This window comes from Bos indicus x Bos taurus, chromosome 28 (assembly GCF_003369695.1).
Source record: "Bos indicus x Bos taurus breed Angus x Brahman F1 hybrid chromosome 28, Bos_hybrid_MaternalHap_v2.0, whole genome shotgun sequence".
Taxonomy (NCBI): Eukaryota; Metazoa; Chordata; class Mammalia; order Artiodactyla; family Bovidae; genus Bos; species Bos indicus x Bos taurus.
In genome coordinates this window covers 29,698,665-29,716,268 of record NC_040103.1, presented here as the reverse complement: position 1 = coordinate 29,716,268, position 17,604 = coordinate 29,698,665, and the positions used below count along the sequence as shown (strand labels likewise).

General features: G+C 50.1%; 1 protein-coding gene across 19 annotated transcripts in view; it reads left to right on the top strand.

The window, feature by feature from the left end:
- The window catches only part of CAMK2G (calcium/calmodulin dependent protein kinase II gamma), a 55,373-nt gene that overhangs the window by 19,629 nt on the left and 18,140 nt on the right, over positions 1-17,604 (top strand). For 9 of the 19 annotated variants that reach the window (XR_003509161.1, XM_027530266.1, XM_027530272.1 and 6 more), the window contains exons 4-14: positions 271-325; positions 1,184-1,249; positions 3,436-3,508; positions 3,657-3,759; positions 4,188-4,271; positions 4,706-4,800; positions 5,368-5,490; positions 9,306-9,389; positions 9,663-9,705; positions 12,211-12,273; positions 14,175-14,218. Coding sequence is in view for 18 of the 19 variants with exons in the window: in XM_027530266.1 (XP_027386067.1) it covers positions 271-325; positions 1,184-1,249; positions 3,436-3,508; positions 3,657-3,759; positions 4,188-4,271; positions 4,706-4,800; positions 5,368-5,490; positions 9,306-9,389; positions 9,663-9,705; positions 12,211-12,273; positions 14,175-14,218 (833 nt within the window). In the remaining variant the exon portion in view is untranslated. The remainder of the gene's footprint in view (positions 1-270; positions 326-1,183; positions 1,250-3,435; positions 3,509-3,656; positions 3,760-4,187; positions 4,272-4,705; positions 4,801-5,367; positions 5,491-9,305; positions 9,390-9,662; positions 9,706-12,210; positions 12,274-14,174; positions 14,219-17,604) is intronic. The other 10 variants (XM_027530274.1, XM_027530277.1, XM_027530268.1 and 7 more) reach the window with 2 other exon arrangements.

Genomic DNA, 17,604 nt, shown 5'->3' with positions numbered 1-17,604 from the left:
CGTCTTGCCTCACTTCTTAGCCACAAAGCTTCTGTCTCTCACCTACATCTGAGGCAGTCTGAGATGGCGACCCGAGCCCTGGACTGGGGTCTGGTCATCTCTGCTCTGTGGCTGCATCTTGGCCCCAGGGATGCTGGGCATCTGCCCCTTCTTGGGAAAGAGTCTGTGGGGCTGACAGGATGGGGCAGGGCTGGGGTGGCCAAGGAGGAGAGGAGTAGGCTTTCCAGGTTTTCTCTCTGTTAATCTCTGTCCCCATCTCCTCTCTTGCAGTACGCCTCCATGACAGTATTTCTGAAGAAGGGTTTCACTACCTCGTGTTTGACCTGTAAGTGCCACTTTCTGAGGGTGTGGGGGCCTTTCCCTTCAGCTGGCTCAAGAGGAAGGCTTGGGAAAAAAGCCCTAAACTGGGTCTTCAGCCTCTGCCAAGGGTCCCTCTCCTTTGCCCGTGGAGAGGGGTTTGATTTTGAACATCCTCTGGTCATGAGCAGATTGCCGAGGGCCTCCTTCCTCACTCAGTGGTTCTCCAGGGCTCTGACCCTGGGGTGGCATTGCTCTTGCATTTTCTGTTCAGCAGCACACCTTGTGCAGATGCTTTTTTTCCCCTTGTTTCTCAGTGTGTTGTCCTTAGCGGAGATACACAACGTAGCTCTTTGCCTGACCTTAAGAATTCTGGGAAATTGAAGGCACCTTTTATTAGTTGTAAACTGGGCTCCCATTGGTCTCTCCTCCACTCTGGTTGTGGTTTAATGTCTTAAAAGTGGTTCTTCACCTAATGGAAATGCCTCTTTGGTATTTTCAGGGTTGGGTCTCTGTGTCCTTGGTCTCATTGTTCTTCAGCTTCAGTAGTAGGTCAGTCCTTCTTGGGCAGCTGGATCTTAGTATTCATATTGGTCTCAAATAAGGCTAAGACTGTTTGAATAAGTCAGTTATTTTCTCTTAACTGCCTGTACATTCATCTCTACCAGAGTATTAGGTAATCTACAAATTATAGACAGAAATGTACAGGAGGTGGGGAGGGCTCACACTGTCCCAGGAAGCAGCTCCGTTTCATTGAAGGATTGGTGTGTTCTGAGCTTGCAGACGAAGCACATGTAGAGTTGCCATGTCTCTAAAACCGTTGTACAGTGTGGCTGTTGGTTACCTGTTGGGTGCTGCCTCCTCTGACCCTCTTTGTTGGTTGCAGTGTTACCGGCGGAGAGCTGTTTGAAGACATTGTGGCCAGGGAATACTACAGTGAAGCCGATGCCAGGTGAGACGAGGGCCCTAAGGTGTAAGTGTGCCTCTTAACCATCTTAGGGGGCAGGGCATTGTGCCTGTTGGAACCGTCTTTGGGAGCGGTCAGAAGAGCTCTTACCTGGACAAAGATTCTGTAGGGTTGGACTCAGGCTACATTCCATGGGCATGCTTAGAAGTTAATAATTCAGCACTCCCAGATCAGTTTTCTGCAAAGCTCTTACAAATCTCTTTCACCCTGTCACACCAGAAATACCTTTCCTTTGCACCACTGTATATTCATGAGGGCCCAAGGGCCCTCCCTATCTCCACTTTCTTCTTCTGACAAACTCTACTGCATACAAGGCATCCTGGGAATGATCCAGAGATGGGGAAAACATGGTTTGTGTCCTAAAGGAGTGTAAACGTCTGGGTTAATAATCCAACCAGGGAACTTCCTGGGAGATTTCAGCCACCATCACCTTATGTCTTGACCACCAGGACCAGCTTTTCAGGTTGGAGGACCATTCCTCGGCCACACCCCTCAGCCCCCAGCCCTCTAAGAAACCCTGGCAGCTTCTCCACATGACGCAGCAGAATTCCTCCCACACCACAGCTCCTGGGCACTTGTTTGGTCTGCCTTTCCTGCCCCGGCTCCTCCCCCACCCCAGATTTTTTCTGAGGGTGATGTCCTGACAACCTGATTTTGAGTGTCCTGCTTGCAGCCTCCTCAGGCATATGTGGCAGCTCTGGCTGCCTCTGGGGGCGTGGAAGGGGACACACAGCTTCCTCACAGATTTCTCAACCCTTAGAGGCCAACGTTTGCTGATCAGCTTCAGATGCTTCAGCCTCAGGAAAAATTCTCAAGTGGGAGATGAATTCCAGTGCCAGCAGGGGAGGACCAGGCTCTGGGGCGGGAGGAGGTGGCGGCGATAGCTCGGGGAGCCTGCGGGGAGGAGGGGGAGCTGGGGCGGTGACTGTACCAGTGTGCTTGGCCTGGCTCTGCTGGGACACTTCGCACTTTTGCCATTTTTGGCCAGAAGGCTCTCCCTGCTAGCTTGGCTCTGTTCTAATTATATATTTCTGTGGAGACTCGCCTCTTCAGCTCAGTCTTAAAGTCTCTTCGGCCTACTCTTGGACCATGTCCTTATGGGGAGGCCTGAGCCTCAGCCTCCAGGAACCCAGCGAGACACTTTGGCTCTTGTGGAAGCCCCAGCCTCAGATTTCAGAGGAAGGAATACTGTCAGTCCAGGTTACTGACGTTCGGGCCGGATCATTTTTGGTCGTGAGGGCCCCTCTTGTGCATTGTAGGTTTAGAAGCATCCCTGGCCTCTATCTGCTTGATGCCAATAGCACCCTCCCTCTCAGTGGTGACTACCAGCAGTGTCTCCAGGCATTGCCAGATGTCCCCTGGGGGGCCGAAATCAGCCTCTGGTTTTCTCCAGTGCTCTGGACTGCTGGTGCACTCCACCGGGAGTTGACCACAGGCGTGGAGGATGGTTTGGAAAGTGGACGGCCTTCTAGAATTTGAGAATCAGCTGCCGAATGTGACTCTAGGCTGGTTTGTCTTTTTCTGTGCAAAAGCATGATGAGAAGTGCTCTTTGGGGTGCCTCTTTGAAACTCTCTTAAGTGTCTTGTTTCTCGATGATGCCTGTGTACTCATTTCTCTCCCCTACTAGATGATAAACTTCAGGGCAGGCACTGGGTCCCCTATACAGCTGGTGCAGTACCCAGCCCAGTGCTTATAGGTGCTTGATAAATGTTTACCTACCCCCAAAACAACTTAGGCTTGGCTGGACTATCCTTCCTGAGTTGCCACCACAAGCCTCTTCTCCAAGAACACAGTTACTATAGGGGTTAAGAGGAAGGAGGAAAGGGTTGGATGGTGGGTGTCTCTTTCTCAGGAGTCTGAGGTATTCTTCCTTGGAAACAAATTGGATATGTTGAGCCTTCACAATCTAAGGAGGCTTGGTGGACCCTGTTCTAGTCTATCCTCTGCTATTATCTAGTGGAAGACCCTGGACAAACCACTTAGTCTGCTTGGGCCTCAGCTTTCTCTTTTGTAAAGTAGGTTGAACAGATGATGTCCAAAGTCCAAGGTTTTAGCTCCTCTTTCAGTGATGCTGTGTGAATCCGTTACCCAGAGTTAAGTGCTTTAGTCTACAGCATGTGGTTGTGGATGGTTTTACCCTGCACTGACCTTTCTTTTTGTGCTTTTGCAGCCACTGTATACATCAGATTCTGGAGAGTGTTAACCACATCCACCAGCACGACATTGTCCACCGGGACCTGAAGGTACCTACCTCCCGGGTCCCCTTTGCCTCTTGTTTGTGAACCACTGGCGCCACCTGGTGCCAGGTGATAGCACTGCATGGTCCCAAGCTAGGCTCCCTCTGGGCTGAGGGATTGGTGCCTCACGAGGCTCTCTGTCTTCCTTATACAGCCTGAGAACCTGCTGCTGGCGAGTAAATGCAAGGGTGCTGCTGTCAAGCTGGCTGATTTTGGCCTAGCCATCGAAGTACAGGGAGAGCAACAGGCTTGGTTTGGTAAGAGTGACCCTGTCTTCCTGGAATGCAGCTCCCGCCCTTCCTCCTCTTCCTGATCTGCCTTCCTCTTTCAGAACTACAGGCCAGACCCTTAATGGTCCTGGCCTCCTCAGAGACTGGAGGAAGGGCGGGCACAGAGCTCCCCCTGGCCCTCTGTGACTCAGTACAGTGAGACTAGCTGCTGTCAGCACTGCGTTCTTGCTGCCTCTGGGGACAATGGAAGTTCCTTTAAGGCACACGTATTTGCCCTCTGGTTTAGATTCCGGGCACTGCAAGAAGCCCAGCCCGTCGTCTCTTGCTGCCCAAGTGCTGAGAGCTTATGTAGCCAAATCAACAGGAGTAAGAAGGGACTTGGGGAAAACTGCTGATGTGGATTTAATGAGAGAGAAAGTGGGTTCAGTGTGCCTCCGCTCTCTCTTCCGCTACAGGTTTTGCTGGCACCCCAGGTTACTTGTCCCCTGAGGTCTTGAGGAAAGATCCCTATGGAAAACCTGTGGATATCTGGGCCTGCGGTAAGCCCATTCCACACACTCAGCTTTTTGGTGTTAAGGGCGTTCAACTTCCAGTGATGACAAGAAAGAGGCATTGCTATTCCCTGTGGGTCCCACAGGCATCTGGTATATGTGAAGTCACAGCATTTGCTCTGGTGTCCCCCGGGATGGCTGTTCCTTTCACAATCTCCTCCCCAGCTTCCCAGACGATGATGTCTCCTTCTCAAAGAGGGATTTACCCATGCCTTAGTGGGTGGGTTGTGCCTGAAGAAGTCCTAGACGTGGCGTGGTGATGTGGGGCGTAAAGCACAGTGGCACAGCATTGTCGGCTGCCATCCACCTCTCTCTCTGGGATGGTCCTTGACTTTCTGGGTGGCTCAGAACCCCATGTGGCTTTTCTTGGTTCTTTAGCAAAGCAGGTGACTGACCCCAGTGACCTGTATTCTGTCTTGTAGGGGTCATCCTGTATATCCTCCTGGTGGGCTACCCTCCTTTCTGGGATGAGGATCAGCACAAGCTATATCAGCAGATCAAGGCTGGAGCCTATGATGTAAGGACCAGTTTGTTCCTGCCCCTCTGTCCAGGGGAAGGGGGTGTGCTGAGTGTGTTGCAGGGTGTGGGGAGTGTCAGGGATTTTGAGAACCATATAGGCCTCAATTCTTGTCACCACCTGTCCCAGGGAGCAACTTTTTTGCACAGCCATTGTTGGTGGCGGTAAAATCATGGAGTCCACTAAAGTCCTTTGTTCTGTTATTTGCAAAGAATGGCGTGGCTATGTAGTGTGCCGAGTGACACAGAGATAAGAAGTGTGGCAGCTCCTCCCACTGCGGTGGGGCCTTGGGCACAGTGTTGAGCAGTGGGTTCCTCCTCATAGGGAGATAGAGTTGAACCAGAAGACATCAGGGTCCCCTGGTATGATATTCTGGCATTCTAACCATGATTGTTCTGTTTTTCTTCAATCTTTAAGCTGACTCAGGCCCTGGGATACCCAGTGCTTAGCCCACTTCATGCTAGGCAGCTTTCGATAGTTAACCAGGGTTAACCTTGTAACCCTGGTTACAAGGGGTATAAGGTGCACAGATTTCATATCCCTCCTTCTCCTGTTCCCATTTCTTAGTTCCCATCACCAGAGTGGGACACAGTGACTCCAGAAGCCAAGAACTTGATCAACCAGATGCTGACCATAAACCCCGCAAAGCGTATCACAGCTGACCAGGCTCTCAAGCACCCATGGGTCTGCGTAAGTGTCTTCTCCTGAGGTCAAGGTGATCCAGGATATCTGCTCTCAATGTGCTCGTAGCACTGTCTTTACCCTCCTTCTTGTGACTAGAGAATAATCATCTGGGGCCTTGAGCTAAGACGCTGCAGAGGGGACAGGGGACTGGGTGGGGCCCAGGGGCAGCATATGTCACCAAGAGAAGCCAGGGGAGTGAATGGGACTAACTGGCTTCTCTCTGACCTTCCCCCACTCATTTGGCAGGTATGACTTAGTTTTGCCATTGAATGAGGGCTTAGGTTGACCCTTGCAGGCTCTAGTTGATGACAGAAAGCAGCCAGCAGAACTCAAAAGTAAATTGCCATGCCTAGAATGCATATCCGGATCCCAAATCAGACAACTCTAATGAGAAGGTGATGAGACCCAACAAATAAACAAAAGGGGCCTGTGAGCAATGAAAAAGAGCTCCTGAAGTTCAGTCACAAAGCTCATCCTAGGAGAGCCCCCAGGCTATCGATGGGGTTGTCATCATGCTCTGTTTTTGTGTAAACTTCTATCTGGCTGCAATATCTTTTTTCAAACAGGGTCTGCTATAGTCAGGCCTCCTGACAACCATGATGCATGTATTTATTTGTTCTTTTCCATGTTTACTGAATGCCTCTTTGGTGCTGGTCCGTGTGTGCTGGAGATACAAAGATGAATAAGGCCTGGTGCCTTCCCCCACAGATCTCAGAGATGATCTGGGGAGACAGGCACCTAACGAATGTATAGGAGCCCCTGCCATCGCTGGTGGGCAGTGGGATTGCTGAAGGCCTGGAGGAGGTGAGCTCTGTCCTGGTTCTCGCAGATTACTGGAAGTTCCCCAGCATGATAACCTGCAGACTGAGGTTAGCACGAGCTAAGGTGAGAGGCCATGGGGAATTATGGCGAGATTAAGGAACGTTAAGTAGTTTGGTGGTAGATGAAGGTAGGGCTACAGGAATATAAGAGAACGAAGCCAAAAATGATTCCAGTGACATACAAATTTCTGCCTAAGGAGTTTGGGTGTTATTCTGAAAGCATAGGGAACCATTTAAGAGTTTCAAAGAGGGAATGAAATACGCAATTAAGAAAGATCACTTTGGAAACTGTGTAGAAAATGGAATTGAAGAGGCAGGGGCAGAGAGAGCTAAAGAAGCTGTTGTGGTTGTCTAAGCAAGGCCAGACAAGGTTTCAGCTAAGGGTAATGATAGGATAGGTGGGGTGGCAAGGACTGGATACATTTGAGAGATATTTGAGAGAGGAGATAAAAAGGACTCTGTGACTTTTTGGATTTGGAAATCCAAATCCACTTTCTGGATTTGGAAAGTGAAGGTCTTTTGAGAGAGGGATCTATGCGAATTGCCAGGTTTTGAGTTGGTAACTGAGTTGGAGGGTTGTACCATTCACTCACCCAGAGGAAACCTAGAAGAGGAACACTTTTATGAGAAGAGATGATGATTTTAGTTTCATACATGTTAAGTATGAGGGCCTCCAGCTGGAGACATCTCGTGGGGAGTTAGGAGTATAGAGAAGAAGTTAAAAATCAGAAATACAGGTTGTGGTCATTTGTGTATGGATGGTGTTGGGGCTATAGAAATAGATGGGATTGGTTCTCTGCTAATTGAATCCTTACTGTGCGTTGTTGTAAGAGAAGATATGGCCACCAGCATTTAGTGGCCCAGAGAGGAGCCAGCAAAGGGGGCTGCGAATGAGAATGTCCATGGGAGAAGGAAGATCAGGAGATCCTAAGAAACAGGAGGTCTCAGGAAGGGAGGGTCTGTAATCAGATGCTTCAGAAAGTCCATGATAAAGATGGAAGAGAGCCTGTTGACTGTGACCAGTTAAAAGCATTGTTTCATTATTTCACTGAAAGAGGCAGTGGAGGCAGAGAGACTGATGATACTGCTTAGAGAAGATGGATGAGTCAGGGAAATTTTTAAAATCTTGCAATTGATTATATTGTGTTGACTGCAGAGAATATTATCCAGAATAAAGGGTTAAAAATATTGGCTAAATTTTGGCTCAATGAGACCTGTAGAAGGTGTCCTATCTACTAATCTGGAAGATAATTTGACTTGTTTTAGAAAGTGAAGTTGCTCAGTCATGTCTGACTCTGCGACCCCATGGACTGTGGCCTACCAGGCTTCTCCGTCCATGGGATTTTCCAGGCAAGAGTACTGGAGTGGGTTGCCATTTCCTTCTCCAGTGTAAAAAACAAAATATATATATATATATATATATATATAGAGAGAGAGAGAGAGAGAGAGAGAGAAAGGCTAACTGAAGAACCAGTGTTTGGAAAGCACAAGAGAGGGGCTCTGGAGCCCAGGGCAGGGGGCCAGCACATGAGGGGTGATGCTTCTGAGACCTGAGATTAGGTTGCAGGGGGGTGAAAATCAGCTTGTGGGGGGAAGGCTGGAACTGAAGAAGTTCTTGCTTGATCATCTCTCATTTCTCTTGGTTTAGAAGTTTACACTTTGGAGGAGGAAATGAAATATGATACACATACATACACACCCCCACTCCAGAAGGTAGACAGAAGGGAGAGTTGCTTCGGGATCCAGGAAAGGCAGAAGCCAGGGATGAGGGCAGGGATGGCAGGGTGGTCCCATGGGGTGTGGGCACCAGGCTACATTTTGTAGGTTTAATTTTTCTAGCAGACTAGCCAAGATATCTGCCATCTATGGGGTCACACAGAGTCGGACACGAATGAAGTGACTTAGCAGCAGCAGCAGCCAAGATATAACAAGAGCAGAGTAAAGGGATAAGCCACTTAAAACGGGTACTCAAGAATTGTGGGAATAGTATGTTCTGGGGGCACGTTTGTGGGCCCTACTCCCTATCATCCTGTATATCTCAGTAGCCCCGGAGGACATCTCTGTATTAGGGTATTATGTAATAATTGATGCTTGTATTGCTGACCCTGAGTCATCAGGGAAATGTAAATCATGTCCAAGGGACTCTGTTTAAAAGTTAGCAGTAATACATTGAAGAAAACTTCCCATCCAAAATGGTGAAGAGAATTGATGCTTCATGGTAAAGAGCCTCAGTGTCTCAGATCACAACTTCATTTAGGACCTTGTAGGGGGCTGCTGGAGAAGGCAATGGCACCCCACTCCAGTACTCTTGCCTGGAAAATCCCATGGACGGAGGAGCCTGGTGGGCTGCAGTCCATGGGGTCGCTAAGAGTCGGACACGACTGAGCGACTTCACTTTCACTTTTCACTTTCATGCATTGGAGAAGGAAATGGCAACCCACTCCAGCGTTCTTGCCTGGAGAATCCCAGGGACGGGGGAGCCTGGTGGGCTGCCGTCTATGGGGTCGCACAGAGTCGGACACGACTGAAGCGACTTAGCAGCAGCAGCAGTAGCAGCAGGGGCCTGCTGAGAGGAGCTTTTGGAAAGAATGAATGCTCTCTGTAGAGAGCAAGACCCCTTCCTGTTTTCTCACTGCCCAGAACCTGGAGTGCTTTAGGTGCTCGCTAAATAGTAGGTGAAGGAATAACTGCTCGCGGATCACAACACACAAAATGCTCGCACTTTCCATCGCCTCCATCCCCTAAGGAAGATCGGAACGCTCTCTCGGGCACCCTCATCCAGCATCAATTACCAGCGGTGTTTTCATGTTCAAATTATTGTCCTTACATAACCTTGAGTTTTGGGTAGAGCTTTTATTGTAAAAGCATTTTCACATCTATGACCTCATCTTATCTTTGGAGCAACTAGGGTGGCTGAGCACAAGGCCACCGGTGCTGGGACTATGGTGAGGGGCAGAGGATGTGCCTGGGGGCTCACAGGCCTGTCTGTTTGGCTTCCAGCAACGGTCCACGGTGGCATCTATGATGCATCGTCAAGAGACAGTGGAGTGCCTACGCAAGTTCAATGCCCGGAGAAAACTGAAGGTGAGTTGTGCCTCCTGGGCCAGGCTGCCAGCGTCCTGAAATCGTATCTTTTGGCAGTGCGCCCCCTGCCCCATCACAACAGGAGAGAGAGAGTGAATCTTCCTAGTCATCACCCCCATTAATCGGCCGACTGGGACAATCTCTCATGGCTGGAGCTGAGCTATGAACATGGTACCCAAGGAGGGCCCCTTGCCAGCTGTTGCACTCTGCCTGAGAACAGAGCGCGCTTCTGGAGAGCCTGATGGAATTCACAGGACCCTCTTCTTTTTCCAGGGTGCCATCCTCACAACCATGCTTGTCTCCAGGAACTTTTCAGGTATGTGTTCAGCTGTGCACTTGCATTCTCTGAGGTGAGTGGGTCAGGATGGGCCGTTGCCAGGTATCATGCCATCCCGATGCTGGGTATCTCAGGCAGCACCTTGACCAGGATGGTGAGGATGCTGTTTGGAGGCCCTGCTACGGCTGAGTCTTGTAACCTGAAATTCTGGGGGGCTTTACTTGACTTCAGGTTTATGATCGGCATTTCCTAGAACCTCGCAAAGAGTAGCCTGCCCAGTCTTCCATTTATGTTGTCCTTGGGGATTCTTAATTCTCTGAAGACTCTCAGCACTTTAAGATTTTAGACAGTCTCAGGGGCACTGGAAGATGTTCTTGGGAAAAGAGATGAGATAGAGTGAATCTTCCCAGTTACCCCCATTAATTGGCCGACTGGGACGATCTCTTCGTCGTTGTGTCCAAGCAGCGATGACTAATAGAAATCATTCCAGATGTTTAAACCATTTACAGCGACTATGCTTAAAATATTCTCTGTGATACCAACTGTAAAAATGAAGAAACAGGCCAGCAGGATGGAGGGAAAGGAACTTGCTTAAATTTGTGTGCGGAATTGGGAGTCTTGGGACCAATAATTTGTAAATCACACTTGACGTTTCTTTTTAAGATGCAAGACACTCCACCTTCCCGAACTGCCCCCCCACCCCCGCCCTCATCATTGTTGGCCTTCCGTTGGGAAGCATCATGGCTTTTCTGTGAGGAAAAGAGTAATGACAGGACTTAAAAGACAGAAAGGTCTCTTCCCAACTTGCCTTTTCCCCTGGTCCTCCCTTCCCCTCCCTCCCAGCCCCACTGGCTTGACAGACTTCCCCTGCTTTCTCCTAACCAGACTCCTGCCCTTGCTTTCCCTCTGCACAGCCATGGTGTGGAGGGAGGGGGTGTGCAGGAGGTTCAGGTTCAGCTGGATGCTCCCTGGGCAGAGATTGCTCCCTTGAACTTGAGTCCATGGGCCTGGCTCTAGTAGTTCCTGGTAGCCTCCAGCCTTGCCTCTGGGGTTTCATGAACTCTAGACTGCGAGCCACAGGGCCCCGGAAGGTCAGGAATAGACAGTGAGGTGGGAGACTGTCCTCCTCAGAGGGACCTGTGACCCTGGCTGGGGCTCAGTCTTGCGTTGTGGGCACCCCAGAAGGAAAGGCTGTGTTTTGGCTTCACCTTGCAGATGGGGATAGGAGGGCGCAGTGAGCTACTTCCAGCAGAGGTGGCGCTGTTGTCCTGCGTCGGGCCTCTGGTCAGCTACTTCTGCTTACAGCTTCTATGTTCTGGGTTTAAGAAAGCCCTTCGAGAGGATGCTCAAGGGCAGTTCTGTGCCCACCCTAGAATGGGGTGATCTGTTCTCTCTCTGAGTAGAAGAGATGTGAAACAGGCTGCTAGGAAATCGATAGCATGTGCCCGGCCATGAGACAGCCTTCGCGTCAGCTTCTTCTGTCCATTTCAGGAAATTGGTGCCCTAGTTTCAGGAGCTCGGTCTCTGTTAGGACACAGCACCTTCCCTGGTCCCTAAAGAGCCTCCTGTCCTTGCTGCTCAGACTCTGTCTGGCCTTCACACTCACTTTGCCCTGGCTCAAGAGACACACACACACAAAATGTTGCAAGCATTCCAGGATAACCTCTTCTGCCCTGACTCTGGAACAGGTGAAGACAGAGCCTGTCTCCAGAAGCTTCTCTAAAAAGAGGTGTATACAGGTATAATCAAGAAGAAAGGGCACTTGGTGTGCTTCTTCAGGAACAAGTGAGGCTGTCTTCTGAGTTGATCCCAAGTAGAAAAGTTCAGCTTTTCCCTGGATTCGAGCAGGTTGGTTAATGGTGAAATCGGGGCTTCTACAATGTATTGCTTTAGCAGCCTTGATTTTCTTTCTGGGCGCTCATTTTTTGGGCATCTCCACCTTTGGAACACTGTGAAATACAGCCTTTCCTGGCCACCTGCCTTGAAGAGGGAAAGTGACCTGTGTCTCTGAGAAGCTGGGGGCTGTGGAGCATGGTGAACTAGGTCCACAGACCCTCCCTGGGCCCCAGGTGCCTGTCTCTCTACCATTTGGAATGTGGGCGAAGGAAAGGGCTGCCATCTGAAAATGTCCTTTTAGGTCCCCTCCGGAGGCAGGTCTGCAGATGAGATTCCGACTCCTCACAGCCTTAAGCTAGGGCTGGACTGCCTCGGAAAGGACGGCCACCCCTCTCCAAGTCAGGTTTGGGCCTGCAGACCTTCCACCTGAGGTGGTCGCGGGACAGGCGGAGCCCCGGGATTTCCCCACGACCTGTCCGAGCCTGGCCCTCTCAGGTCCCCAGACTGCTGCAGGGCTGGCTGCACCTGCTCACCAGCCTGCCCCCGGCGCCTCCGCTCCCCCAGCTCGGCCGGCTTGGCCACGCCGCCCGGATCCTGCTGTGCGCGGCGGCAGCGGGTTCCTGCGCCTCGCGCTGGGGCATGCTCGCTGCTGACTGGCCCCCGTGGCTTTGCGGCAGCTCTGTGCACTGAGAGACTGTATCCCCTCAGTTGGCAGGCAGAGCTCCGCCCCCGCCTCGCCTGCCGCGAGCGCCGCCGGCCTGGCCGGGCAAGGTACGTGGCATGAGTCCTCCCCGACCGCCTGCCTCGGCTCCCTGCCACCCCACCAGGAGGGCCAGCATGCCAGGCCCGCTCACCAGGGAGGCGAGTCCCATGCTTGCGGGCTGAGATGGGCATGCCGGATGGACCACCTAACTTGGCATCTGCGAGCGCCTCGGTGTTACGGAGCCCCCTAACCAGCCGTGCATGCTGGGCGCTTGCCAACTCTCAGGAGGCAATAGCCTGGGGACGTGGAGCTGGGCAGCAGGAGGCTTTCCTCCCAACGCGCCGCCCGCCTGACAGCCTGGCCTACCTGTGAGGGCTGCGGCCAAGGCGACCGAGACAACCCTGGCCTGGCCGGGACCTGCGCTGGGGGCCAGGACTAGGCTTCAGCCGCATTGGTAGGCCCCGCCCCGCCGCGGGGGAAGCCACGCCCCTCAAAATTGTGAGGTCTGGCCTTGCAAGCCTCTGGGTCTGGAAGGCAATAGAGTGCAGAAGCTGTTGCAGACAGCCGTCCCTGGGTTTGGATCCTAGCCCTGCCTCACCCTGAGCAAGTCACAGCAGCTCTCCCAGTCTTAGTTTCCTCATCTCTCCAATGGAGCTAATAACATAACAATTAAAATCATTTTTGACTAAGGCTCTCAACGCTGCCTGTAGGAGAAGACTTGTCCAAAAAATATTCCTGTGGCTGAGACCCCACCCCAGATAAATAAAATCAGATCCCTAGGGCATGGGATAGGCATAAGCTTTTTTTTTTTTTTTTCCAAATTCCCAAGTGATTCTAATGGACTATCAGAGTTGAGAACTTTGAGGTATGTAAAGCACTTAACACAGTGGCTGGTCAGGCATAGTAGTAAGAGCATAAAAAAAATTTTTTTTCAGATCACCCCAGCATTAACTGGAGATAGGACCGAAGTCTGTTTTTGGAGGTCAGAGTTGTTGTGATTCTCACTGGAGACCCAGCTTGGGTAGGAATGGCCACCTGAAGGGAAGAATGGCAACAGTGTTAACACTTGCTGAGTGCTTGCTGTGTGCCAGGCACTCTGCTAAGTGCTTTTCATGCCACGATCCCATTTTATAGATAAAGAAACTGAGGTTCAGAGAGATTAAGTAACTCACACGGCTAGTAAGCAGTAGACCCAAGATGCAAGCCCATCAGAGTCAAGGTGGATCAGACAGTTGGACTGATTCCGTCTCCCTGGAATCTCCATCCACTGCCTGCCACCTTCCTGAGGCCTTTGTGGCCAACAGACATCACCATCCTTCCTAGTGGAGCTCATCAGCATCAGCCTGTCCCTGGCTACAGTCTGTCTGCCCAGTCCTTTCTGCTCAGTGGGTCCAGAGACTAGACTCTGAGGAAAGGGTGGCATTGAGGACCTGCCCAGTCAAGGCTTCAGCCCCCCGGCAAAACCCTCCTGTAGGTGGTCCTGGTCTCTATGTCTGTGTGTGTCTGTCCTCACGTCTGGTCTCCTTCGTGAACTGTGACACTCTTGTTTCTTGAGAACACTCAGGAGATGTCTTGCATCCTTGCAGCTTGGCCGTCCTGAGAATTTCCATGGCATCTGGGGGTGGAGCCCTCGCCTTTCACCCTGGCATTCTGCTTCCAGGCCTAGGTGGAAGCTGTTGAAGGCAGAGTTCCCAATCGCCCAGGCAGCCCCAGTGTTGATTGTGGTTTTCTCCTAAGCCCGGACTGTCCTTGTTTCTGCTGAGTTATCCTGGGGTGCCACCCTGTGGGTCTGATGCTGCCTGAGATGCCCTTCTTGCTTTGGGGCCTCAGGAAGGGCCTCATTTAGGGGTTTCAGGAGACTCCTGGCCCTGTGTCAAACATATCAGTCTCTTGTGGATCCAGCTGCCAGACTTCAGGTTGAGGAGCGGGTACAATGCAGGAGACTTGATTTTTCTCTTTGTTTTCACAGCTGCCAAAAGCCTGTTGAACAAGAAGTCGGACGGCGGTGTCAAGGTAGGTGTCTCCACTCCTGCAGCCCAAGTGTGGCCCTTCTCCCTGAAAAGTCACTCCTGGGACTCCTTGGCACTTTGTCTCCCCTTTCCCCAAGAACCTCCCTATCCTTGCTTTTTGCTTTAAGCCAGAAACCTCTGTGCTCAGAACAGCAGGTTCCACTGGCCTGGGAGGGCAGAGGGATACGTGCTTCACCTGACCCTAGCTTGATTGGAAAGACTCAGGAGGTGATTCAAACTATAGTTCGATAGAACTGAATCCTGAACTTGACTTCCAGACACAGGTTTTATCTCCCGGGCTTGACTCTCTGGGTTTTTTAGGTTATTGGTTAATCTTATTTTCTTTTTAAAGCACAAATCCATTTAATCAAAGGAAAGCAAAGTTCGCCTGGTTGACTCAGGGCACAAGGCTTGGGACCTGAAGCTACTATCTTTTTTCTCTTTTTTCTGATCTCCAAAGCACTTCCAGAACCCAGCTCAGATACTGTTGAGGGAAAGCGTCTTGAACTGTCTTGAGGCATAGGTGCCTTAGAAACAGGCAAGGGACTTGGTTATCACAGCTCATCTTCATTTGCTGAGGAAACTTTTCTGGGGGATCAAGGCAAGAGGAGGGACAAGGCCCCATAAACAGGAAGTCTCAGTGGGAATGGCTACTTGGCCAAGGTAGAGGGGTCCACACAAAGCTCAAGGTGTTCTTAGATGCTTTGGGGGCAGAAAGCGCCCTGGGCTGGGGAGATAGATAGGAGTTCATGCTATCTTGAAACCTACCAACTTATATCGCAGAGAATTTCAAACCATTATCATGCAAATCTTTAAATTAAGACAGAAGTTTTAATTAGACTTTTCCCTGGGATCTTATGTTCCCCACTGAGATAGACCTGTGCCCCTTTCCCTGCTCCCATCCCTTCCTTTCTCTCTCATTTGCATGCCTGCTTCCGTGTACTTCTGCCCTAAGGAGGGGAGCTTGGGCTCCACACACGCCTGCTGACATAGAGCTGGGGTTGATGGCAGCCCCTCAGTTTCAGGGTTGTGCACTAGATGGTGGAGCCAGATTAGGAAAAGCTGTATGTATGTGGACTCAGTTGCTCAGTCGTGTCCAACTCTCTGTGACCCCATGGACTATAGCTGCCAGGCTCCTCTGTCCATAGGTTATCCTGGCAAGAAAACTAGAGCGAATTGCCATTTCCTACTCCAGATCTGCTTGACCCAGAGATTGAACCTGTGTCCCCTGCATTGGCAGGTAGATTCTTTACCACTGAGCCACCTGGGAATCCCTAGGAAAAGGTGGTCAGTTTATTTAGAGATTTTGCATGTGTCTTTCTGGAGAAGAAGCTAGAATCTGTCTTCACAAAGTGTTTATTAAACACCTATCAGAGGCTCAGTGCTAGGGGCACATAAGAGGTATAAGAGGAGATGCAGATCTCATTCAACCTCAAGAAGTTTCAAGGTTAATTAATTTAAAAGGAGAGTGGACACAGCTGGGATCAGCTAAGCACTGAATGGTATATGGACCCTACAAGGGATGGTTCAGTCCAAGAAGCTTCTGGGGAAGAAACTTATTGGAGAAAGCTACAGGATGTAGGAAGATTGGACCCAAGTCAGTGATTGCCTTTAGAAAATGGAACTGGAGGCAAGGGCAGGATGGGGAGGCACACCATTATTTTTTTTTTAATTTGTATACGTTTCTTTAAAATCGGAGTGTATTACTTCTGTAACTTAAAAACAACAAAAAAAAATATTTTATAGGTTCTATTATACATATTGATGTTCTCTGCTCAACTGAAACATGAACTATATGGTAAAGGGATACAGAAAACACAGCTGGACTGGTCTCGTTGGGCAGAGAAATTGGAGGTTTGTGTGTTAGACCACAGGAAACACCATAGGCCACTGAGCAGGGAAGGTTAAGAGTGATGTTTTCGAAAGACTTGGCTGAGTGTGTAAGGGTAAATAGAGGATGGTAGTGTCAACCACAAATTGGCACTTGCCATTGGTACTTACCATCTGCCTCTACAAGAATTAAATCATATGTTGCTGCAGGTACTAATTTCAACACCCCCTGAAAGGAGTTCAGGATGGAGAGCTGAAATGAGGCACTCTATGCTCTGGTAAAACCTGGCAGAACAGGTCTTCAGATAGTTAGATATAATCAGGAGCCAATTTTATGAGCCCAACTCATTCTTATACCTTCCCATATCTAGAAAACCACTAAAATCCTTCATGGTGACCGGTGTTCCTCATGACTAGCAGAAACCTTCTGGAAAAAAAAAAAAAAATGTGTTTGATTGCATGTACTTCCCTTTTACCAAAATCACACATATACTGACCTTGCCCTCTGTTTCTTTGGAGCAGTTTCTCAGAGTTATCTGAGGTGCTGTCTCCTGGGCTATAGTCCTCATTTTTGCCCAAATAAAACTTAATTCACAACTCTCACATTGTGCATTTTTAAGTTGACAGTAGGAGCTAGACACAGAAGTATCAACTAGGGCTTATTATAGTCTGGGTATAGGGTGAAGTGAAGATGATGAGAAATGTAAAGAGTTAACATTCAAACTAACCAGAGGAGCACAGGCCAACCGGCTAGAATAGGTGCTGCCTGTGGACCATTGGTCCAGCTCTGCCCATGAGTGCCAGGCTTGGATTAGACATTAGCCCTGATAAGTATGACAAAGGATGTTCCCATTGGATTCAGGGATTAAAAGAGGGTCCGTCAAAGGTAATGTCAAAGGACTGTTAAAAGAAATGGTGGTATTTCTGCTGGAATGGGGAGTAGTGAAGGAATGTTTTAGAGGGAAGAGAGATTTTCTTTTGAACCACATTGAGACTGAGACAGGTAGAGATCTGGGTAGAGAGGTCTTTTTTTTTTAAGATTTATTTATTTATTTTTGGTTCTGCTGGGTCTTCATTGCTGTGCACAGGCGTTCTCTCGTTGTGGCTCCCAGGAGCTACTGTTCGTTTTGGTGCATGAGCTTATTGCAGTGTTTCTCTTGTTGCAGAACACAGGCTGTAGGGGCATTGGCTTCAGTAGTCGCAGCACAGGGACTCAGTAATTGGGGCCCGTGGGCTCTAGAACACTGGCTCAGTAGTGTGGCACATGGCGCTTGGTTGCTCCCCGGCATGTGGGAACTTCCCGGACCAGGGATTGAACCTGTGACCCTTGGCATTGGCAGGCAGATTCTCAATGAGTAGACCACCAGAGAATGGGTGGAGAGGTCGTTAAAGCTGCTGGTATTGCCCAGGGAGGTCAACACTGGATGTGCAAAGAGGGACTCCCATGAGTGAATCTCATGAGTCCACTTACTCAGCCAGTTCTGGGTCTGAGGAGCTGGGAAGGCAGCAACATGATCCATCCTTTAAAATGTTCACCGTGGGAGAGAGACAGGGAAACCA